The sequence below is a fragment of the Vombatus ursinus genome, unplaced genomic scaffold, assembly GCF_900497805.2.
Source record: "Vombatus ursinus unplaced genomic scaffold, bare-nosed wombat genome assembly UNPS02014786.1, whole genome shotgun sequence".
NCBI lineage: Eukaryota > Metazoa > Chordata > Mammalia > Diprotodontia > Vombatidae > Vombatus > Vombatus ursinus.
In genome coordinates, this window is record NW_020954564.1 from 46,475,266 (window position 1) to 46,501,519 (window position 26,254).

The 26,254-nt window shown below is 37.1% G+C and overlaps 1 protein-coding gene across 1 annotated transcript in view; it reads right to left on the reverse strand.

Moving 5' to 3' along the window:
• Positions 1-26,214, reverse strand: part of LOC114047387 (proteasome subunit beta type-7) — an 86,285-nt gene extending 60,071 nt beyond the window's left edge. Inside the window, exons 1-5 of the mRNA XM_027868220.1 lie at positions 26,106-26,214; positions 22,534-22,627; positions 21,576-21,673; positions 19,752-19,892; positions 8,647-8,762 (exon numbers count right to left, since the gene is read on the reverse strand). Coding sequence (XP_027724021.1) covers positions 8,647-8,762; positions 19,752-19,892; positions 21,576-21,673; positions 22,534-22,627; positions 26,106-26,167 — 511 coding nt within the window. The 5' untranslated portion in view covers positions 26,168-26,214. The remainder of the gene's footprint in view (positions 1-8,646; positions 8,763-19,751; positions 19,893-21,575; positions 21,674-22,533; positions 22,628-26,105) is intronic.
• Between the last annotated feature and the right edge of the window lie 40 nt (positions 26,215-26,254).

The following is a 26,254-nucleotide window of genomic DNA, read 5'->3' on the forward strand; positions in this document are numbered from 1 at the left end:
AAATGTATTTAAGTGTAAAAGTTCATATTATCCTTATAACTAACGAGATCTGTCTGCAAAGGACTAAGAGCAATCCTTCATGTCCCAGATTAAAATGCAAGTTCACTAATGTCTAAAACAGCTTTCAAGTCAGGTTACACAACACAGAGACTAGACATTAGGAAAGCACCAAGTGACAGCAGAGTATAAAGGCATTCTTCAGGGGGGATAATTCCAGTCCAACTCTGAAACAAGAGCAGGTAATGCTGCCCAAGTTAACCTCTCTCTCTGAAGTACAGTTTAAAGCAAAGGAGTTAGAACAGAAAGCAGAACTAACCCTTCTGAAAGGAGGGCACTGACAAGGGCTTTTATTTAGTTGTACATTGAGAACTAAACTCAAAATGGATTGAACAGACTTTGTGGCAAAAATGTCGAGGCATGAAGAAAATAGAAAAGTGTTTCTCTATGTCTACTCTTTGGCCATTCCAGTTACTGGAAAGCACTTAATGTTTTAAAACAGAAACAAGAAGAGATACTTGGCCCATCTGCACTAATTAAAATCCATTAAGAATTGGAGAAGCGCAGGACATTCTATATACCCAGTAATCATGTTAGAGAGTTTACAGGCAAAGATTTCTAAGCTAATGGCACCATCTATTGGCCTTGTGCCACCTTTGCAACAGGCTGTGATTCTGATTCTTAAATTCAAGTCCATAGCTTGTCTGTTTCCAATTATTTTATCCAGGCTTCCTCTATACTTTTAAAACAGAGATTCAACACGTTGTACATCTGATATTTTAAATAAATTTTCCTGTAAAAGGCAAACTCATAAAAGCAAAAGCTAGCAAAAAAATCAGAATAATTTAGAACTATGCACAAAAAATACATTAAAATATTACCAAACCTTCAGCTACAACACAGAAACCATCTAGTCCAACTTTCTCTCGTTTTACAGATAAAGAAACAAGCCTACTGAGAAGCAAATTGACCAAGGTCAAATGGAGGAGAAGTGGCAGGACTATAATGCTCAGGATGGGGCAGGGGGAGAGGGGGCATACCACTTTCCTTAATAATCTCTAGATTTAATCCTTACAGAAGAGTAGGTGCTATCTATCTTCCCACATGAAATCAAAAATGGTAATTAAAATTTACTGCTGGTATATGCTGCTTTGGCTGTTGAAATAAACACCTCACTAGAGATTGTTTTCTTCAGAACTTCTATTTCTCAGAGGAGTACAACTGTAGGAAAGACATCAATCTACTGCTGCGCTCAAATAGAAATATACTATTATCCAAACACTTACGTACAGTCAGTCTTCTGGTCAATCAATCAATCAATTTACTATGTGCCAGGCATTGGGCTAAGCACTGGTGATACAAAGAAAAAGCAAAAATACTACTGACCCTCAAGAAGCTTACATTCTAATAAAAGGAAAAATATATAATTCAGGAGACGGTTCTTAGAGAAGCTGGTGTTTGGTCTAAGTCTTAAAGTATGAGGTTGGGAGAAAGAACTTCAGGCTTGGGGAACAGCCAGTACAAAGGCAAGGAAATGGGAGATAGAGTATTGTGTTCAAGAAACAGCAAGTTGACCAGTATGGCTGGACTGAAGAGTGCAGGGAGGTCAGTTGAATCTAAGAAGATTGGAAAGGTAGGGCTGGTTTTTATATTTGATTCTGTGAGTAACCAGGACCCACTATTGTATATTGAGTGTGGGGATGACACAGTAGGACTTACATTTTAGAAAAACACTTTGGATGGGTAGAACACGTATTCTTAACACCAACAGAGGCAATTAAAAAAGACAAAATAATTTTAATGCATGAAACTGAAAAACTTCTGCACAAAGAAAATTAACATATCTAGGATAACAAAGGAGGCTGTGAAATACAGGGGGAAAAAATCTTTGTATCACCTGGATAAGGATTATGGTATCCAAGATATGTAGAAAACCATTAAAACATATCAGACCAAAAACTATTCCCCCCCCCAAAAAAATGGACAAAGGCCATGAACAAGCAATTCTCAAAAGAAGAATTACAAACTATCAACAACCACATGAAAAAAATGTTCCAAATCACTAATAATAAGAGTGCAAATCAGCTCTGAGGCTTTATCTTACACCCAGCAAATTGGTAAAGATGACATAAATAAGAATAGTCAACGTTATAGGGAATGGAGGAAGAAAGGTATGCTAATGCAACGTTATGAAGCTGTCTTGGTAGCCCAGAGTTTCTACTATAGGGATATACTCAAAGGAGGTCACTAACAACAAGAAAGGACTCATATATATGCCAAAATACATATAGTAATACTTTTTGTGGTAGTAAAGAACTGGGGGGAAAATGTCAGTGCCCATCGACTGGGGAATAACTAAGCAAATTGTGATACATGCACATAATGGAATATTACTGTACTATAAGAAATGACAAACATGATGAATACAGATAAGCATGGCCTTACAATGCATGCACTGATAGAGTGAAGTAAGCAAAGCCAAGAACACAATATACATAATAACTACAACAACATAATACAAAGAACAATCTAACAAACTAAATGAATCTAACAATCTAAAATGAATGAATATTGCACAATTACAAAGAACAAGCATGACCTCGAAGAAGAGATACAAGGCAACTTCTCTTACCTCTCTGTAGAGATGAGAGGTCCACAGGTGAGAAACAATACATATAGTCTCATATTTTTCTAATGTATAGATCAGCTTTTTTGATTGTTTTTTCTCCCTTTTTTTCTCTAATTTTTTGAAATTCTTGTTGATTTAAGAAAGAAAGAAAATGAACACTGAAAAATTACTAATCCCTTCCTCACTTCTTTGCAGCAGTGGGAGATCCAGGGGTATGGAACATTATGTGGAACATCAGGTTTTTTTTTCAATTTCTTAATCAGTTTTGCTGACTTTTTCCTCTTTTGCCTCTTTTTTTAGGTGACAATAACAAAAGACAAAATTTATTTTTTAAAAGAAAATCACATTGATAACTGCGTGTGCAAAATGGATTAGAGTGGGGGAAAGACTTGAGGTAAACAGAGTAATTGGAAGGTTACTGCATTAATCCAGACAAGAGGTGATTAGGGCCTGAACTAAGGTGGTGGCTGAGAAGAAAGGGATAGATACAAGAGATATTGTAGAGGTAAAAACATCTAGATTCAGCAAAAGATTAGATATGTAGGGTAAGAGAAAGTGAGGAATAGAGGATAACTCCAATGTTGAGAACCTGGGTGGCTGAAAGGATCCTCAACGCCTGAACTGAAATAGGGAAGTTCAGAAGGCGAGGTTTGTAGGGAAAGGTAACTTCTGATTCATGCATGGTGAATTACAGGTGCCTACAGAATATCCAGTTCAAAATATCCAACAGAGAGTTTGTGATATATGACTGGCTTTCAAGAGAGGAGACTAGGACTGTGAAAATATAGATCTAAGTCATTTGCATAGAAATGATATTTGAAACCATGGGAGCTGATAAGATCACCAATTTAGAGAGTACAGAGTGAAGAGGGCCTGGGACAGAATCTTGAGTATACCCAATTTGTAGGCATCACATATATGAAAATCCAGCAAGAAACTGAGAAGGGTCACTCAGGTAGGAGGAAATCCAAGAAAGAGCAGTCATACATACCCAGAGTGGGAGAATATCCAGGAGAAGGCAGTCGAACAGTCAAAAATGCCGCAGAGAGATCAAGAATAAGTATGAAGAGAGCATTAGATGTGTCAATTAAGAGATTGCTATAGGTAGGCAGCTAGGTGGTGCAATGGATAGAGCACTGGTTCTGGAGTCAGGAGGACCTGAGTTCAAATCCAGGCAAGTCACTTAAACCCAACTGCCTCACCCAAAAAAAAGAAAAAGAGAGAGAGACTGCCATAACTCTGAAGAAAGCAATTTCAGTTAACTATGAGATTGAAATCTATATTGCTTAACATTTAGAAGTAAGGAGAGAAAGTGAAAACAGTTATTGTAGATGTATTTTAAATGATTTTGTCAAGGAATTTCACTGAAAAGGGGAGGATAAATAAAAAGGGAGGATAGAACATTATTTGTATTTATCAATTTACATTTATCAATTACAGAATCTATATAACTTGTTTTTCCTCTAAAGACTCCCCAAAAGTCAGTATATCATATACCTCATTTGTTAAAGTCTGACTTAATTTAACAGTTGAAGATAAACATTCAGAAAATAATTAGCACATCAAAAATCTCATTTTTACATCAAATCTCATTACTAAATCATCATATAATATTAAAAATCTCACTGATACTAGCCAATAAAAGATGAATTTTAGGATTAACTCTACATGAAAAACAGAAACAAGGCTAGATATGGTTAGCATTTTCCAAACAAAAATGTATTTGAAAAACTACTGATTTAAATTCTCCGCTTAATTCTAACATTTTCTTGCTCACAAAATGTGACATCCCACATGGTTTACCTAAGAATTGCTCAGCTTTTAAATTGCAACTGTATTCTACAGATGCTTTCCAAACAGAAAACTCTAACTATAATCCGCTAGCAAGCCTAGGGTTTACACTTTACCCAAATGGCTTGTGTAATGACCCCCAACTTTTCCCAATGGTTCAAACACTACCAATATTTATTCTTTTGGAGAGCAGTCAAGATGGCAGAGTGAGACGAAGTGTTTCTACCTAGCTCACCTAGTACATTTCATCAACAGCCTAGAAAACAAAAGAGACTGAATTCTGATTAGGAAAGCCAATAAAAAGTCACAATGACGAATTTTTCTATTCCAGGGCAGCTTAAAAAGACAGACAGAAAGGTCTTTGGACAATGAGGAAGGAGCTGGCCTAGAGCATGCGGCAGTGCAGGGAGCATTCCATGATTCAGGAATGAAAAAATGGGCTGAGACAGAGTACCAGGCCAGAAAAAGATCCCTGAAGACCCCTGAACATGTGCTGGGAGCAGGAATGGGTGCCATCTGGCAACTCTGTTGCCCATCACCCAGGGTTCCAGGGTGGAGAGGAGCTGCCAAGGGCAAGTCGGGCCTTAACTGAATACTCTTCATTCTTTAGGTTAGTATTCTGAAAATGTACAAGGGCCTTATTTTCCAGAAATGTCCTGGCCTAAAATTTTAGTCATGCAGCTCCTCTCTGGGAATAAGCTAGCAAAATCAAACTTTGGGGGGGGAGGGGAAGGGAGGTGCAGGGCTGACACAAAAAAGGGTTGCCAAGATACTGTCTAGCAACAGCTAGACAAGCTTTTCCTGATCCTACTTGAGTTTGCCTAAATTGAGTAAGCTGGCAAGATAAAAGAATCATATAATCAAAGAATTATAAGAGTGCCCCTTTTGTCTACAAGAGATAACAGGTAAGTTATCACTTTCCTTTCCTTTCAGTGGTTAAGCCTGATATTTTACTTAATCTTTAACACAGCCAGAAAAAGCAATCAGCCACTTCAAAAATTACTCTAATAAAAACCACTTGCTATATGGATATAAAAAGAGAAAGAAAAAGGAAAGGAAAAAAACTAAGAGATGCAATGTATTTCTTTGAATGGCCAGAGACTTACTTCACAGACATGTTACACAGCATTACACCAGGAAAAAACATTTTGAAAACATAGATTTACTAAAAACAGCTTTAACTGCTACACAGTTCACCTGTTACCTTCTCATCAAGGGCAACCCTTTATAGAGAGGCTCCTGCATTTAAGACTCAGTCCTGCTCAGATATCCCATTATATTGAAGAGGAGAAAGACAGCAATAGTCTATTCAATGTAAATTAGGAGTAGCCTTCAGGCTCCTGGCTAGTTGCCAACATAGCCCCACAAGCAGACAAAATGTAGGCACCTTTGTCTTTCAGGTAATTTGTAGCTTCTAGCTCTTCCTGTCAAATTTCTCAAAAATTTAATTAACAAGTTTAACTTTAGTTTTGTTTCTTGTAAATGAAGTATTCTTAATTTGAGGTTATAAAAATCCGCATTAAAAACCTTTTTTCACACTTATTCTACATATGTAGTAACTCAAATTCCACTGTGAATTTCAATGTTCCACAAGAAAAAATTGCTTCAGTAAAAACATTCCAATTTGAAGATCCTGGGGGATTTGTTTGTTTTCTAATCTGTAGTTTGAGGTTATGAATTACAGGATCATAGAATGTGTAAGCTGAATGGGACCACAGAAGATAAATGTTTGAACAAGAGACTCTGAAATAAAACATAAAAGCTAAGATATAAAATATAAAAGTTAAGAACCTCAGAACAGGCTATTAAAACTACAAGAATGGATAGAGCACCAGCCCTGAAGTCAGGAGGACCTGAGTTCAAATCCGGCCTCAGACCAAACACTTGACACTTACTAGCTGTGTGACCCTGGGCAAGTCACTTAACCCCAATTGCCTAAAAAAACAAAAAACAAAAAACAAAACTACAAGTATGAAATATTAGAACACAGAACAGGATGTTAGAGATAGAAGGGTAAACTTTCGATCACTGAACGTACAATAGGAGGCACACTTTGGCACAGTGGCCTTGAACAAATAAATTGCATCATCTCTCAACTAGACTCAGTCTCTCATATCTGAAACAGGAATAATCTCAAAGGGTCATAAGTAATGATTAATATTACTGTATTTTTATAAGATTACTACAAATATGTATTACCTTTCCTAATGTCCAGACATTACCTTATCAAAAGATCATTTAAAGCAATATCTTAATTGATCTAGTCTCTCTTATTTTTGTTTTTTAATTTTTCAAATTAAATAAAAAGTAAAACAATAATGGTTGCAGCAGAAGATTCCCTAATATCTAGTTCCCCACAGTGATGAAATCATAGGTTCACAATCAATCTCCCCTCCAAAAACAAACAAAACAAAAACAAAAAAAAAACAACCAGAAACGACTCCTCATACAGCAATATCACCACCTGGTGGTCAGAATTTGCAAAAGAAAAAGATTAATCAAAACAGCATCCTATCTTTAAAGCCTCACCCATAAAAATTCTGAACGAGAAAACAGATAATGTAGTGTTCTTCTAAAGAATCTGCTTTAAAAAAAACAAACAACAGCTGCCAAGAAGCTATATATAGGGGATATAACTGATCTACTAAAGTGGTCTGTAAACTGGAAATGTTGTTGAATCATATATTACATACCTATGCCCACAATGGAATCTGTAAATAAGAACTGTTTTCAATAGTTAGGTAAATACAAAGTACTTGTATATTTGAGGAGTATGGGTAGACTATAAAAGTAAATCTTTATTTCATTACTCGCTATGGTTTTTTTTCCAATAAAATATAAGATTAAGGCTCAATAATCTCATTATGATTTGGAGAAGTCATTTCATCTCTCTAAGCTTAAGTTTTTCAATCTATAAAAGGAGTATAATGGCACCTACACTACACCTCTTTTACAGGCTTGTTATGAGTAAAGCATTAAGTAAACTGTAAGATGGAGAAAAGTGACTTATTGTCATCAGTCTTGTTGACTATCAGTGTGCACACATAAAATGGAGGTAATAGTTGCATTATCTTACAGTGTTTGTGTAAGGAAAAGGCTTTTAGAAAATATAAAACACTAGGTTAATTGTGAGTGATTATTAACATCAGTCCAATGAGCACTATTCCAAAGCTTAAGAAAATCTGATACATTTTCCTTATATTAACTAAAAAATCTTTTTTTAAAAAAATTAGCTCTCTCTCTCTACTATCCCTCAATTTAAAGGAATCAGAAGAGAAAGAAACAGTACATAAAGCTGAACCTGACAATAGAGAATACATTTTAAGTGAACAGTTTTGAATGCAATTCTAAATTTACTATAAGCACCTTCATTTAAAAATAATTACAAAGATTCATCTGTACAGTATCTAGGGGGCACATCATTCTCCCCACCAAAGAGAGAACAGCTGTCGTATAAAAATCTTATAAGAGGACAGATAACACAATGGGATTGCAGAGTCTCTAAATGGCAATTTCCAAATGACTCGAGGTGGTAGTTTCCTAGGTTCTGTGGTGCCAAGATACCAATTACTAAAATTTTAAGATGCAGAAAACATCCAGTTTTGTAGAGCTTACTGAAAAACTAGCTACGTACACAGAAACACAAACATACACACACATACATACATACACACACACACAGTCTTGTTTGTATGTTTCTGTGTCAATTTACCCCAGAAATTTCAGCAATAAAAGCAAATATTACCACCTATAATTTCATTTTTTTTTAATTCAGTTAAGAAATACTCTCCTTAAAATGGACTGCTTTTGTTTGAAACAGCAAATTCCTTTATCAGTGGACATTTTCAAGTTGAGACTAGAAGGCAGGACCACCTGTCCTGGATGTTGCTGCTGGGACAGGATAGTGTTGGACTAGATTAACCTCAAAGGTCCTTTGCAGTTCTTAAATTGTATCATCTACCATTCTATATTCTAAACTCTTCTAATGATAACATTCTATGTTCTGACATTCTATACCCAAAAGTCCCTGCCAGCTCTAACCAACTAGGTTTTGATTTCAAAGTATAATTTTTTAAAAGCATTTTTTTGGGTAGCAGTCAAAATATAGGTCAAGAAATGTTAGAAGGCTATGAAAGAATATAACTGTTCAAGAAAAAGAGAACATCTACTTCAAAGGTCAAAAAGGAAAATAACACCATTCTAAAACATGTGGGAGAAGTTCAACTCACCCATGGTGACGTAAGGCAATTTATCAGTTGATCCATGAGGATAGATGCTGTAGAGGTGAGGTCCAGTAACATCTACTCCCCCTAAAACCAAGGCTGCACCAATATAACCTTGATACCTAGAGGAGAGAGTGTACATAAGGAAAAAATGAAGCAAAAAAAAAAAAGCATCATTTAAACAAAGTTTAACCATACAGATGCTGAATAAGATACCTGCTTTTCTTGATATTGTTTGGTTTTCTTAGTTACTTTTTCTAGTTACTTGTTTTGAAAGGGAAACAGTCAGACACTGTCACTAAGTCACCTTTAAAGCTCAAAAATAGGGAGCTGATGAATCCAGATCTAATAACAGCTAGCAAGAGGATCTCAATCAATCAATCAAGAAACATTTTATTAAATATCTACTATGTGGTAGGCATTGTGCTAAACACTGGGAATAAAAGAGGCAGAAAACAGTCCCTACCCTCAAGGAGCTTGAGGGAAATGAGGGAGACATATAAATATATACAAAGCAAGTTATAGACAGGACAAGAAAAACAGGAAATAATTAACAGAGGGAAGGCACTGACAAAAAATTGTTTTCTTGCTTTTTACCTGGTTCTTTAAAGGTCGGGTTCTCCAAAACTATGTCACGAGAATGAGCCAAATTCCTGGGAACACTTTCAAGGTGCATCCTAAATGATTTACTCTCTTTTGGACAACACTAAAATTTTGTATTTACAAACTCTTGTTGTTTCAGTCAAGTCTGACTCTTCACAACTCCATTGTGGGGGGGGGGGGTTCTTGGCAAAGACACTGGAGTGGTTTGCCATTTCCTTCTCTAGTTCATTTTACAGATGAGGAACTGAGGCAAACAGGACAATTCCCACAGCTAGTAAGTGTCTGAGACTGGATTTGAACTCCTGTCGTGAGACTTCCTGATTCCAAGCCCAGTGCTCTATCCACTGTACCACCTAGCTGCTTTCTACAAAACCACCATTACACAGTTCAACTGACAGCAAATGAGGCCTACAGAAGAAAAATGGGTTGCACTAGGTCACACAGCTAATGACAGAGTGGAGATTCAAATCAACATCTCCTAACCATCAGTCCAATGCTCTTTTTCCCTATGCCACAGTGCCTCTCCTCTTCAACCAAGCTGCCAAAACACAAAGGCCTACCATGGAGCCTCACTCATTGTAGGCAATGTTGAATGAACAAAGTAAACTGCCAAAAAGAGTCCCTGAAAGAAATAAACCATATTTTCCCCTATTTTTTGTGAAATAATGTAGAGTCACCAGGACAAAAGGAAAGAGAGCTAGCCAAACATTGGTACAAATAATCATGTGCTCCTGGGTATGTAGCAAATGAATAGCCATACAAGTGCCCTTCCCCTGTCCCCTGAAGGACTGACAGTGCCCCGTCCAACACAGGAGGATGCTATGTAAAATAATGCATGTGCTTTATAAATTAGAACATGATATATAAATGCCATGCTTCTGAAATGCAGAGATCATAAAGAATATTTCAATGGATCTGTGAACTCTTCAATGCAAGTGTTCCCTCCACTGGTACAAATCACAACCCAGTCATGTCTTCTCATCTAGTGTTTTTTTGGTCCACTTTTTTTGTCCATGGGTATGCCACAGAGGATTCGCCCAATATAAGAAGGGCTTCCCTAGTGTTCTTTCTTACATTTTGTGAGAACCAGTAGAACATTCAGACTGTCCATCTTTTCTACCTTGCTCTCATCCTTTTCCGATCATATATTTTCTTGGTGCTATCTCTTAGACTTCTTGAGCATGCTCCATTTCCGCAAATATAATGTAGTCCTTAAGTACCCACCTTGTATCTCACCCCTGTCTGTCCATTACCTCCTGTGGAATGCCCATCTTTGGTTCTTCAGAGGCTATGGTGTTCCACAAAAGCCCTGGTAAAAATGTTGCCATTAAAAAGATGGGCTTTGCTCTTATGGGAAGCTTGGAGGTCAAAGTGCTTTGAAATTTCTTGAAACAACATAGACCACTCTCTTCCTTTTCAACTCTGGGGTCAGCTGTTCATTTATATTGTATGTCCCAGATACACATGCTATTGGACAAGCTCTATAGGGAAGCCATGCAGAGGTACAAAGAAATCTGGGCAATAAACATTCTTCATCCATTTGGTCTTTCCTGTGCAGACAAACAGGCCAAACTGTGTTGTGTAATTATTCATCTCTTCCAGAAGGCTCTGCAACTAGGAGCAATCAATACAATGTTATCCATAAATAGGATAATCAAGAAAAAATTCCTCTTTGATTTGAACTCTATCCTCCAGATATCCACCACCATAATGGCATGATTTTTGGTGAGCATAAATTTCTATTTATTATGCCTCACCTGATACCTATTATCAGGTTCTTGAACAGGGTCATTTGTGTTGCGGGAATCTTAAAGATTCTGACAAGGTAGGACACACCTTGTTGTAAAAAAAAAAAAAAAAAAAGAGCCTATAGGGGCAGCTAGGTGGTGCAGTGGATAGAGCACCAGGCCTGAAGTCAGGAGGACCTGAGTTCAAATCCGGCCTCAGACCAAACACTTGACATGTACTAGCTGTGTGACCTTGGGCAAGTCACTTAACCCCAATTGCCTCACTTAAAAAAAAAAGAGCCCATAAGGTGGCATTTTATTTTACCAAGCTGAATTACTTTTTTTCCAAAATTAGCAAACAATCAATCATGAAGTGGTAAAGATATGATGCATTGTTTAACAGCATATGCAAAAGCCTGGCCTGCTTATACTCAACTATTACCACATCAAAGATGTCCTTAATTTATGTATAGATGACCCCTGTAAAGAGTTTTATAGACAGGAAAGTAGGCATACAGGTCTATAGTTGTTGATGTTTTCTTGTTTGCTTTTTTGGGTATCAATAATACATGAAATCTTTTCAAGTCATTAGTATCTTCCTTTTCTTATAGATAGCTTGTACACTGTTCACTCAACACTCTCACAATTTTATCACTTGCAGTATGAATCTCTTCTCTATATGTTTGATCTAATCAAAATGCTTTTCCCATCTCTGTGCTCTTTAGTGCCAATTCTACTTCTCCTTTAAGTCCCTCAGGAACTGTGATGCTGGAATCCAAGTCTTGTGGATCTTTCTCCATCCTTGATGGAGAAAAGTTTGTTGTAATAATTTTTGCAAATCTTTTCCATTGTTTTTTTGTTTGTAATTCACTTTCTTGTTTTATCTTTAATGTCCTTGGGATGACTGATTAGCTGAGTATCTTGCCAACTTCCTTCTTCCCAATGGCTTCTCTCAGTTTTATAAAGATGATACTGTTCAAACTATCCATTATTCTTCCATGATTTTACAGACAAGTTTATATTCTAATGCAGTATTGCCTTTGGCAGCCATCTCTCTCCATTTGGTAAGTAAGGCAAATGCTGGCTAACTAGCATTTTCTGGGTTCCTTTGGTCTCCTTGTTGTAGCAATTAATTTACACTGGCTTAACTCCTAGATGAAATTAATATAGATGGAAAAGATATTACTTCTGCCCATTTCTAATTTTTAATGTTTAAAAGCTTAAATAATTCAGGTTTAAATCTTAATTGCATACTGAACCTTTTTCTAATTACTATTTTTTCCTTGGATTTATTATTAATTCTGATCTTAACTGTGACAAATCAACGGTCTGACTATGCACAGAAAGCAAACAGGCATAATTACCATCTCCATAAGTATTTTCCTGTCTGGTAAAATGTAGCAAATTTTATGTTCTTTATATTACCTTTTTTTTGGAGGTATCATTAGAGTCTGCAAATTTTTTCTTTTTCTTTTTTTTTTTTTGTTATCTTTCCTCTTGGAAATATCTTGTGAATCAATCTCTCAATTCCTTCAAGACTGTTCTACCTTCCTTCAGTTTTTACTTGATCTGGTCTACTCATTCTTTTCAATTTTGTCTTCCTAAATGATACTGCTACTTTACATTCTACAGTAGACTACAATCCAAAAATGGTGGTTTCTGTCACTGATTATAAAAATAGGTCATTAATGAAATGCTAATAAATTTGTTCCACTTTAAGTATAATATCTGCCATCCTTTTAGTTTCATCTATGAATGCTCTTAAGATGATCTGGTTCATTTAACTCTCACACCATGCTTTTATACACTAATTTTTACTTCCACTGCTTTTCATTGTTTTATAGAGCAAAATCAGCTCATAATTTTCTACCATGCTACTGTATTGTTTAATAAGTAAGCTTGCATTCCAAACTGACATTACCCTTGATAGCCATCTCTCTTCATTTAGTAAGGAAAGCAAGTATTTGTTGGCTAAGGCAATTTCCAGGCACCTTTGGTCTCCTCACTCTGACAAGAGTTTTACATATTAAGCTTTTGCAGGAAATGGTAATAATGAGGGTCAGTATCTTTCCCTTTTTTGCATTTCCAACTTTTCTGCATCAAAGGACATATCTGAATCAGTCAAATAAAAACTGTTGCAACTTTACACACTATCTTCTCATATACATTCTTTCTATTTTTAATGGTAATTTTGACCTTTGCTCTTATAAGCTGATAATTTAACTAAAAAAAAACAACAAACAAACCAGCTGATTCTGATGTCTCCCTTATAATCTTGTTTTCTTCCCCAAAAAAGTATTCATGACACATGACACTGAGCGTTGTGCGTAGTTTATATGCCTTCAGCCTCTATCAATTCTCAAACCTGCATCATGCTTTGTCATATATTCTTCACCCTGCTCCCCTCTACCCATTCTCACACTGATGTCACTGAGGATCCAAGCAACCAATTACTCAGTCTGAAAGATCTTGTCAAGTTTCTCATAGAATTTCTCTACCTTTTCATTCTCTAAAACAGATGTTGGCAAATCCATAAGAAATAACTAAAGGGACAGATTCAGAAAAACCTTGGAAGATTTGTATGAACTAGTAAAGAGTAAAGTCAGCAAATCCAGGAGAACAAAAATAGTATTAACAGTTAGCATTTATTAGCACCTACTATGTGCCAGACACTGTACTGAGTGCTTTACAAATATTATCTCATTTGATTCTCACAACAACTCTGGGAGGTGGGTGTTTTATGATTCCCCTTATACAGCTGAGGAACCTGAGGCAAATAGAAGTTTAAGTGACTTGCCCAAGGTCACACAATTAGAAAGTATCTGAGGCCACATTTGAACCTGGATTTTCCTGACCCCAGGCCCAGCACTCTATGCACTGCACCAAAATCTGCTTCAACATATACAGTGACTATGGCATTGTTAAGAAAAACTTCAAGACTTAAGAACTATGTCCAGTGTAATGACCAACCATGATTACTGAGAATCTAAGAAGATGCTTCCCACCTCTTGACAAAAAAGTTATAGACAAGAGGTGAAAAATGAGACATACATTTTCAGATATAACTCAAAATGTGGATTTCTTTAGCTTCACTATGCTTAAGGATTTCAAGAAATGAGTTTGTTTGCTGGGGAGGAGAGAACTAGTGAAGAGGGTTTAAGGAGATTTAGGATAATAAGGCAGAAAAAAGAATAAAAACATCAGTGAAGCCCTTTTAAAAACTGCACAAAACATGAGTTTCAGTAGGAAACACATAAGGCTTTAGAAGTAATATGGTGAATGTATTACATTTTAAAAATATATGTATACATATGCATATGTACATATAAAGTATAGTCCCAGTTTCACGTATAATCCTTTTTCTGTTCTTTATATATGAAAATGCTCATAATCGTTGGTGTTTGTCAAGTTCAGAATAACTAAATATAAAAAATTAACTTTAAAAAATGTTAGGTAATTTTTTATGCCAATCTTTTTGCTGATGCTCATAACTGTAAGATAAAATGACCAAGAAATGATGTTTCTGTTCAAATTCCCGAACTGTCAGAGAACTACAAATCAAGATAACCTTAAAACACTATCTAATTCCCATTGGAATGACAAAAGTAGCAAAAAAAATTATAAAACCAAAGTTGGTAGTGCTGGTAAGAAACATGAACTCTAATAATTTTGTTAGTGGGGGACTGCAGACTAGTGCAAACATTTTGGAGACCAACACAGCAATATGTAATAAAAGTAACAAAACATATCTTTTAACACTGTAATTCTGTTGCTAGCACTTTATCTCAAAAACACAAAAAGGAAGAAAAAAAAGACCTATGTGCACAAAAATATTCATAGCTACTCTATTTGTAATAGCAGAAAATGGATGAGCAACCTGTATGTAAAAAACCTAAGAATTGCTGAATAAACTGCTATATAATAATGTAATACAATATTGTGATATAAAAAAAATTACTCATACAAGGAAATGTGGAAAGACCTATATTCATGAGGATAAATGTACAATCAGCAGAACCAGAGCTGCATATATGTACACTACAATTACAGTGGGAGAGACAGGAAGAAGGAACAAGGCCAGAAATGGTAGAACTTCAGTCATGTCTAGAAGAAGACAGAGAACAAAGGCATTTTTGTTTGCTTCTTAATTCATTTTTTTTCTACTTTATTTAAATAGGGTTTCACAAAAGTTTTTATTCTTATTTTGTATGTTTGTTTTAATTTACAGTAATTAAAATACAATTTTTTTTTTTTAGAAAAATAAATGCTTCCTGTTACCTTTAGTAATGAAACCAATTCCTTTGTTTCCCTATGGAAAATCTTTTGAGCTATCCTTTCATTTTAATACAACTTCCTTCTGTCTTCTGTTGTTTATTGTGAAAGAATTACCAATGTTGACGTGGTTAAGTTCTTCCAATGGTATCCACTGGACAAACAGCTCATATTTAGAGTATATAAGATTAAATTAATGTTTACAAATAGTCTAAAAACTCTGATTCTTAGCACCTTTTAGTTTTTTTTCCTACCACTAAACTAGTCACACTGAAAACAGAATGGGTGAAAAGGGTGAAACTACAATAGTAAAAACAATTAAGACTAAAGACCATTTATTTATTTTGTTTCAACAGGTGTCATGGCCATTTAACTCATAACCAAGCAAATAACCTACTTTAGACAAGTCTGTCCACTCTTAGCTAAGCTGTTACTGGCACAACACTTGAAGCCTTTCTAATATGGTAACAGACCTAAGCTTATATTCCCCTGGCTTAGCCTTTGAGAACCTAGTGCTACTCTTGGCTCCATAAGGCTTTTTAAATTGCAACACATTATACAAATATAAGGTGATATGACTGCTTTAAAATAATATAAAGAGATCATTAGGAAAAATCAGTGTACTTTTTTGTACTTAATAGTTCTAAATAATATCTAGTATTTTGATTGACTTATATCATACTTTAAGGTTTACAAAGCTCTTTACGTACAGTAACTCACCTGATAATATTCTAGTTGTCTTAGAATATGTAGAATATTGAACTAGAAGACTAGAAACGAGAATTTTAGATCTGGTTCTTATAATACTCACTATGTAACCTTGGGCAAATCACTTCACCTTTTAGAGCCTAAGTTTCCTTCACTATAAAAGGAAATTGGACTGTCCCCTTCTTCTATGGTCCCCTTCCAGATCTAATGGTCTAGAACAGACATGAGGAACCTGTAGCCTCAAGGCCATACATTTACTTCTAGGTCCTTGGGTGTGGCCTTTCGACTCAGTCCAAGTTTTACACAACAAATCCTTTTATTAAGGTGATTTGTTCTGTGAAGTTTGGATTTGGTCAAAGGGCTGCACTTGAGGACCTTGAGGGACACATGTGGCCTCAAGGCTGCAGGTTCCCCACCCCTGGTCTGGTACCATGGAAAGAGCACTCGATTGAGAGTTACAGTGTTTGGATTTAAATCCCCACTTGGAAAACTATCTGTGGGGGCTTAGGCAAGTCATTTACCTTCCCTTAAAAAGAGGTTAGACTAGATGATGTGTAAGACTCTTTCCAGTTCTAAATACTTTCACTATCCCCTACCTAACAAGAATTCTATTTTAAATTTTGTGATGTATTTAATATGCCACCAGAGGGAGCTCATATAGTCTTGTGAATTTTAAATAAAAATTGGCAATTTTTTCCTTTAATTTCCATCAACTTGCTTTGCCAAATTCTGTGACATTTTTAACTGAATGAAAGTTAACCACTCATATTCTTTCATTCATTCAGAGAAGCAAAGTATTTTTGAGCTTGAAAAGACCTCAAAGGTCAATCCACAGCTGAAAAAAATTTCCTCTCTCTCCAAATGTTCATCCAGTCTCTATTTGAAACATTATAAGATCTTAATAACTTCTGAGCTAATTCACTCCAATTCTGGACAGCTCTAATGGTTGGGAAGACTTTCCTTACACCAAATCAACATCTGCCTCTCTCAAAAATTCTATTTACTATTCCTGTTCCGGCCCTCCACTGGAGCAAAATAAGTGTCATCTATTTTCCAAATGAAAAGAATTATCAGGTTCCCCAGTCTTCTCTTCCCCTAAGGGGAACATCCTCAGCTCCTTCAACCCATCACCAAATAGAACTGTCTTCCAGTCCACTGACTATCTTGCTGGTCACCCTTCTCTAGATGAGTTCTAATTTGCTAGTATCCTTCCTAAAATTTGTTTAGTGGCTTCCCAGTACCTCTAGGATAAAATATAAATTCCTCTGGCATTTAAAGCCTTTCATAATATGACTTCAGCCTATCTTTTCAGGCTATTATAATACATTATTCTCCTTTATACACTCTATGCTCCAGAGACAATTCCCCACATTCCATCTCCCACTTCCCTCATTGATTATGCTCCATTCCAGAAACACTTGCCCTTTTCACCTCCCCTTTTTTAGAACCAGTGCCTTAATGGCTCAAGTGTTACATCCATCTATGAACATATTATATCAGTAGAATATTTATCTTTGTATATCCAGATAGCACCTCACCAGGCATATAATTGGCATTCAATGAATGCTTACCAATTCACTGGCTATGCCCATGCAGTTCAACTCTATTCAATTCAAAAAACCTTTGTTAAGCATTTGCTTAGAGTAAGGTGTTTGTTATGCTAGGTACTGTGAAGAACAATTAGACAAAAATGAGAATGCCTGCCCTCAAGGAGCTTTTATTCTACTGGTGATAGAATATGTACACAGACAAGTAAATACAAGTCAATCTGAAGACAGAAAGAACAAAACAACTGGGTGAATGAGGAGAAGCTTCAAGGAGGGGTTGGAACAGAACCTAGATGGAAGATTCTAAGTGAGGGAAGAAACAAGAGGTACTACTTAGAAATCAGACATCTAGGTGTAACTAGGTAATAACTATCATATTCATAGGTGACAGTTACCTTAGACTTTAAGGTTTATGAAACACTTGATGGACTCTCTTTTGAGCCTCACAACCATCCTATGAGAGAAGCACTACAAGTAGTATAATTATAATCCCTACTTCACAAATGAGGAAGCTGAGGTTAAGTCACTAGCTCACACAAGTTACTAGGCATCATTCAAACCCATGTCTTCCTGAAGTCCAGCAGTCTTTCCACAATGTTTTTCCAAGATGTAACAATGAGCTATGTACTTTTTGTTTATGAACTCAATGCATTCTATATCTATAAACTGACAAATAGGGCAATATGTTATAGCAAAAAAGCATGGGACTGGAAAACAGGAGACCTAGCTCTATTATTAACTCACTATGAGACCTTGGGTAAGTCAACAGGCTTCAGATTCCTCATATATAAAATCAGGGCATCTAATTAGATTCTAAACCAAGGGTCTATGAACTTGGGTTTTTTGATATTTTGATAATTACATTTCAAAACAAATGGCTTCTTTTGTAATGTTATGTATTTTCAACCATTATTAATTTGAAAAGGGATTCATAGGCTCTATCAGACTATCAAAGGAATCCATAACACAAAAACAGTTAAGAACTCTTGGACTTAATGATCTCTAGAGCATATTGCAGTTTTAATAGTATTCTATATTTTGAAGTTCCTTCCAGCTCTAAAATTCTATATTCTAAAGTACATGCCAGCCCTATAATTCCATGATTCCAAGTAGCAAGCTTTTTCAAGTTTAACAACCCCCTTAAGAAGAGAAAGTAGATATAAATCAAACAGATTGCAGGTAACACACATATTTCAACATACTGATGAAACACACACACACAAAAACCTATCAAAGCCAACTCAGTCATCATACTGTTTTAGATTTTCTGGTTCACAGTGTGAAACTAGGCTTACAGAATAAACTAAGCTCCTCTTTAGCAAGAGCCACCGTTATATGAATTTCCCCCAAGTGTGTCCCACTGGGCCTTACACATAGTAGGTATTCAAAAGTTTGCTTCCCCTGCCTCCAACCTCACGTGGCACTTTACACTTTTAATATATTATTATATGCTCTAATATAATGCATTATTTTGTATTATAGTCATTAATGTATCAAACAGTAAGCTTCAGGACAGGGACCACGTCTTAACCACACTGTATTTCTGGAAGTATCTAGTACTATAGCACTCAATACACAATAAGTACTTAATGTTAGTGGAAATGAATAAACAAAAGAACTCATAGAATCAAACGTATTATCAAAACAGTCAAAATACATACTTTTTGTTTCTGAATTTAAATTACTCCAACCCATTAAACAACAGACAAGACAACACGGTTTCACAAACAGAGCATTGGTCTGGACACCAAAAGACCTAGATTCTAATCTGACTATTAATTCGCTGTGTCACCTTAGGCAAATACTTAGGCAAATCATGCACTGAATTTATTAAATGGATTTCATAAAAGATGACTTGAGAAACTTACTGGCTATGACATGATAACTTCTCTTGGCCTCAGTTTCCTCATCTATAAAATGAGAGGTTTGGACTAGACTACTGCTAATGTCCCTTCTAACTCCAAATCTAAGAAGCAAAGTGATTATATAGTAGAAAGAGTTTTAGATTTGGAGTTAAAAGACTTGGGCTGGAATTCTAACACTACTACCTACTACCTATGCTACTGTGGGCAAGTCACAATCTCTCAGAGCTCAATTAGCCTCATCTGCAAAACGCTGTGTTTGGACCAAATGATTTCAAATTTCCTTTCAACTCTAAATGCTTCTAAGCACAGAGTCCATTACCTACTATAAGATTTTTTTTTAAAACTAGTAAGTAATGCAATACTACAATGAAAATAAATCATTAAGTTACCTAAAAAGCATCTGTTTAAGCATCCGATTAGCTGTAACAACTCTGGGTAGGCGTCCTGTAGAAAGCGAATGGAGCTCCAAGTTGGAAGAGATCAGCTGAGTTGTCATGTCAGTGTCTGCTGCAGTCCCAGCACCACAGCAACTGGAAAATATATTAGCAATTTAGAAATTTCAAGATTCAATTACCTAGACATTCAGTCAGAGAGAAAACTTCTCAGGTAACTTTCATAAAGACAGAAAAAGAAAAGTGGGGCTATGACATTAAGGCCATCAAGTCCAATTCATCCAATCTATCCCTTGCTTTGATTTAAAATACGGGCTGTTAAAGGCAACAGATAAAATACTAAAACTCTCTGTGTATAATGAGAAAAGCACAAGCCTGGGAATGAGATGAAGAGGTTTTCATTTTGGCTCCATCATTAACTTTTCATGTGGCCTTGGGCAAGTCACTGCACCTACATAGGCATCAGCTTTTTCAAAAGAAAAATCGAGAACTGACTAGATCCCAAGAATCCAACATGCAGTCTGCTATCCAAATGCAGCTTATCTGACCCTGGAGTACAATCTTCCAAATATTTTTAGCAAAAAAATGTTCACCTAATTAGCTAGAAGGTAGGCAGTTAAGGAAGTAGGGCCTAACAATTCGCTCACTGTTCCTCTATGTAACTAAATGCCTCCACATGTCATATTAGCAGGTTTGGATCAATTATTAGTAACTGTCATTGAAGATAAATATAATAAATTCATTCAGTCTGGACATGTAGGTCACTACTGAAAAACCTGGACATCTCTGGATCATTTCAACTATCTCTTCCAGAAGACATTTTATGATCTCAGTTCAAACATTCTAGGTCCCAAGATCTCTGTCAGCATTAACATTCTATATTCTAACATTCTGTGTTCTACCCTAAGGTCCATTTTACATTTTGCCATTTTACATTCTCTCTTCTAACATCCTATTTCTAAGGTCCCTTCTAATCCTAATATTCTAAGTTCTAACACAGTTGCCAACTTCTTCAAATACGAAGAACCTTCCTAAACGTCAAAATATTTCACTGACTGCACAGAGTAGCAGTAGCTGTCCTGTTAGTATCTGCTGACTGAGGAAAATACATAACAAAAAAGCTATTATAAACTCAGTAACACTTAAGTGAATATGTATTTTATTAACCACAGAATTTTCATCCTTTTGCAAGAGTGATACATATATTGGAAACATATTAGTTACCCAATCCAGAGAAAATATATTTCCTTATTTATTATTATTATATTGAGGCTACATGAAGTGGTCAGTACCATTTTGCACCTTTCAGAGACTACCAGTATGGTGGAAAGAAACCTTAGATCTAAGTTCCATATTAGGATTCCAGGATTCCTTGCAGTAACTCTATGGCACACAGACTAGGAACTACTATTCTGACATTCTACGTTCCAAGGTTGCATACTAATGTTCTTAAAGTTATGAGATCTTTAGAACAGAACATATTCTGATACATTCTAATTTGTAGGCTCATGGATCACAGATTGAGAGCCGGAAGGAACTTTAGAAAAGTATTATATTTGAAAGTCATTATACATGGTAGAAATAACACTGGACTTGAAGAAAAAGGCTTCAGCTTAATACAACTTGTGTGACTGGCCACTTAACCAAAAAGACTTACCTTCTTCATCTGTAAAATAAGGAGAATGGAACAAGGTGATCTCTCAAGTCTATTCAGGCTCTAAATCCTACAATCCATAAATATCTTCATACCCACAGAGTTTAAATTAGTAAAACCAAACACCAAAGCATTAAAAATTATAAATATGAACAATCGATACTTACTAGATATTAGGAGATATGAAATGTATTTTTGAACAGTTCTTGTCAGCAACAACCATTCCTTCTGTTGCTCTTGTATCTGCCCCAAGAACTATGCCATCCTATTAAAAAAAAAAAAGCAAGCTTAGTTAATAAACACATAGACATAACACAAAATGTCTGTCTTAAGTCAGTGTAGCATAGTGGAAATTATACTGGATTTGAGTGTCTGAAAACATGTATGTGAATCGCAGCTCTGACAATTAGTAGCTATGTCACTTTAGCTCTATACAGTTCAATTTATTAATCTATAAAAGAGGGATAATAAAACTATCAAGAGTTGAAAACAGAAACATTTTAAATTCATATTGGATACATACAACATGCATATTAAGAGAATGGTTAAAAGAATGAATCATGGATGAAAGACACAAAAATCACTGGCAATCAGCATTCTTTCCCAGTGAAAGATCTACAATCATGCTTTAAAAAAACATTCTCTACTAGACTATACTCTTAATGGATTCCTGTCAAGGACAGTAGAAATAGCATTAGAATCAGAGGACCTGGGTTCAAATACAAGTTCTTTCACTTCTATGACTTAGACATGGCACCCATCTCCCCAGAGCTCAGTTTCCTCTTCTATAAAAATGAGAGGGTTGGATTACACAATTTACCAAGTCCACTCCCACTCCAAAATCCTATGATTGTGAAAGGGATTCAAACATCAACAGAGCCAAATGACTTCCCAAGATGATTCAAATTACAATGTTTCAATTCAGCAAGTGTTAACTTAAGGCCCAGCAAGTACACAATAATGTGACAAGTACTGGGGAAGATACCAAAGATGCTAAAATATAGTTAAGCTCCCTACAGCACCCTTTATTCACCAGAATCACAGTCTCTGAAATGTAAAGTCTTACAATTCTAAGATTCTAGTTTATCAACAAAAGTTTGATATTCTCTGGAATTCTTCCCGTACCTTGTATACCACTCCAGCAATGGTCGTGCCTGTTTTTCGAGCTGTTGGAAGTTTATAGCCCTTTTTTGAAAACTCAGCTTCAAGGATGGCATTTCTGAAATGGAGAAGAAAAATCTGGTTAAACTGAACTCTACTTCTCTGGTGGGACTGGCTCAAAGGAGGAGGTAGTCCATGGTAGAAAAGCCTGAAAAAGGAGGCACCAGTTTGTTAGAGTGGGAAGAACACAGGATTAAAAATCAGGAAACTTTAACTCTGAGTGGTATAGCAGAAAGCTTTCTTTTGCAAGTGGTCTTGTGGTCATAAACCTGAGGTCAAGTTCCAGTTTTGATACTTGCTAGCTTATGTGACCCTTGGCAAGTCACTTCACCTTAGTTTCCTCAAGTCTAAAATAAAGTGTTGGACTTAATGATCTCTTAGGTACCTTCTAATTCTAAGATACTTAGTCACTTTATCAAAACCGGGATAGGATGGAGGGGGGAGTGCTAAGGACCTGCATAACCAGATCACGATCTAGGATCTATGCTACCTAGGCAAGGTGGAAAATACAGCTAGACTTTTTTTTTTAAAATACCAGGGTACAGGGACTGGACCTATGATTTCATTGATACAGGGAACCCCTGGATGAGAAAACTCCCTCAACCAACATAGGTCAGCACCTTCTCTGCAACTGAGGAGTCGCCTCCATCACCAAAAGGTTAAGTGGCCTGGCCTGGGCCAAAAAGACAGTATATCAGAAAGGGGACTAGAACACAGATCTTCTTGGTTCCAAGGCCAGCTCTTTATTCATTATGCCATATTACACCTTTTTAAAACTACTCCTTATAAATGGACATACTGCTAATGCAATCTCCAGGGTTTATGAGAAAGATTTCTTCTCCAAAGTGGACTGAGGTAAGATACTATATTAGTGGGTTTAGAAACAGAATAACAGTTATTTAATTGTTCTTTTAAGAGGTAAAATTGTATTCAAATCTTGCCCATGACATATATTTTGGTACAGTTCAGCTCTCTGGATTCTCAGCATTGAACCATTGGGGGTCTGTGCCTAAAAAACTCACTGTGGTGAGACAACAGGTAAATTCCCCATATATCAGCATAGGGTTGGACTAGATAAAGTCACTTCTATTCTGCATAAAGAGAAAGGAGATGGCTAGAGATACTCATCATCATGCTTCAGAACAGGATGGGGGCACACCTTCTGGAAAAGTGATCCAAGCACATAAGAAAGAGAGAAAATGGAAAAAGAAGAGGAGAGGGTAAGAATAGAATGAAAAGAGAATTCAATTTAATTAATCAAATATTTATCAAAGACATTAAAGCTCCATATTCTGCAGCAGGTACTCAAAGCCCAAAGAAAAAGACCCTGCCTAAAGGAGCCTAGCAGGAAGGGAAAATAAGTAAAACTGTACCCAGAAAAGTAAACAAGAGGTCCTAGTTGAGAGGGATTCTACAAGTTAAAAATGAGTAGGGGATAATTTTTCTACATATTAAAGCCCAAGAAGATATTATTTGAATATATAATGGAATTTTGATGCACCATAAGAAATGAGAAACTGGCAAAAACAACATGCACAGTAAATACACTGTAAATGGAAAATAAATTTTTAAGTAAATTGAATGCTGTATAATTACAATAACCAAGCTTGGAACTGAGAATAGTTGAAAAATGGAGCTCATTTTCATTGAAGAAGTGAGGGACTTAGGGTATGCAATGTTAAATATGTTATCAGAATTGGTAGGTGCATTATTTATTTTTGCTGAACTGTTTTTTTCTTTTTTAAACTTCTTTTAGAGGGAAAGACATACCTGGAAATTAATGATATAAAAACAAAAAATCACCAGTAAAACAAAAAAGAGGACAAAAATACAAGAGCAAAATTCAATGTTGATGAGAACACTGAGAGAGGCAGCAGACGAGCAAAGGGAGAGGGAAGAAATCGGGAAGAGAATCATGAGGGAAAGGGACAAGAGAAGAGTGGGGAGATGTGAAGAAAAAAAAAAGGAAGACAAGATAGAGAACAAGGAAGAATAGTACAGTAGGGAAGAGAGCACTGTCTCCTGGGTTTAAGTGTTACCTCTGATGCTTACTATATTCCAACCCTTGGGCAAGTCACTTCACTTCTCTGGGCCTCAGTTCCCTTATCAATAAAAAAGAGGGCGTTGTACTAGTAAGCCTCTGGGGTCCCTTTTAGCTCAAGAGTATAGGATCCTTTGAGGGGAAAATAGAGAGACAGGCTTCTACATAAACACACAAGTCCAACACTTAGACATCCAAAACTAAACTCGTTATCTTTCTCCCCAAACCCTCCCCTCTTTCTAACTTCTCTAATACTGCCAAAAGGATCAAAATCTAGGTATCATCTTCCACTCCTCACTCTCACCAACCTTCCCTCCTCCAAATCTAATGTGTTTGCCAAGGTCTGTCAATTTAACATCTCTCAAATACACACTCCCCACCCCTTCTCTCCTCTGATACTGCCACCAAACTGGTGCTGGCCCTCATGTCTTCATGCCTTCCCCATTTGGCTGTCAAAAGTGAACTTCCTAAAGCAAGCCTGACCATTTTACACACACACACACACACCCCCACACCCCACCCACACACACCCATAAACTCCAATGGCTCTATCACTTCCAGGTTCAAATATAAAATCCTCTGGAATTCAAAACCCCTCATAACTAACACCTTTGCACTTTTCCTACATCTACTTTTCCTACATCATACACTTTCCTACATCCACCCACAAGATAGTACATCTCTCAACCTCTCAACTTCAGGCATTTTCTCGGGCTGCAATGTCCTCCCTCCTCATCTCTGCCTCCAGGAATCCCTTGCTTCCTTCAAGTGTCTACTAAAATCTCACTTTCTACAGAAAGCCTTTCCTGATACCCCCTCATTCTAATGCCTTTCCTCTATCATCTTCAGTTCATCTTGTTCGAAGCATGTTTGTACATAATTGTTTGCAGGCGGTCTCCTCCATAGGAGAGGGAGCTCCCTGAGGGCAGAGCCGGGCTTTTGCTTTTCTTTGTATTTCCAGCGCATGGTACAGTGCCTGGCACACAGGAGGCGCTTAGTCAGTGTTCATTCATTCACACTCAAGAAACCCCCTCCCAGGACCCTGACATTAACATAGGAGCAGAATAGGGGACAGAGTAGAGGAGTAGGGTAGGGGGGCAGAATAGGGGGGAAGAGTACGGGACAGAGTAGGGGGTTGCGGGGCAGAGTAGGGGGGAGAGTAGGGAGCAGAGTAGGGGGTAAGAGTAGAGGGCAGAGTAGGGGAGCAGAGAGGGGGACAGAGCAGGGGGGCAGAGCAGGGGAGCAGAGTAGGGAGACCGAGTAGGAGGGAAGAGTAGGGGGGCAGAGTAGGGGGCACAGTGGCCTCCCACAGCCACCGCGGGCCCCGCGCTCCCAATCCCGAATCCCTGAGTCACGAGCGCCCCGGGGCCGCACCCGCCAACCCTCCTCCGTCCCTCCCCCGCCCCGGCCCGAGCCTCGTTCCCGGGCCACCCGCAGCGCACCCGGCTCCGCCTCCCGGTCCCAGCCGCGGTCCTAGCCCAATCCCTCTCCGCACCTGCGGCAGTTATCGAAAGAGAAACCGCCGACCGGAGCCTGGCACACGGAGACGGCCGCCATCTTTCCCTGGGAAGCACTTCCCGGTCCGGGGCGGGACCTAGAGAGCAGGCGCAGCACTTCCGGCGCGCGGGGAGGGGTGGGGAGGGG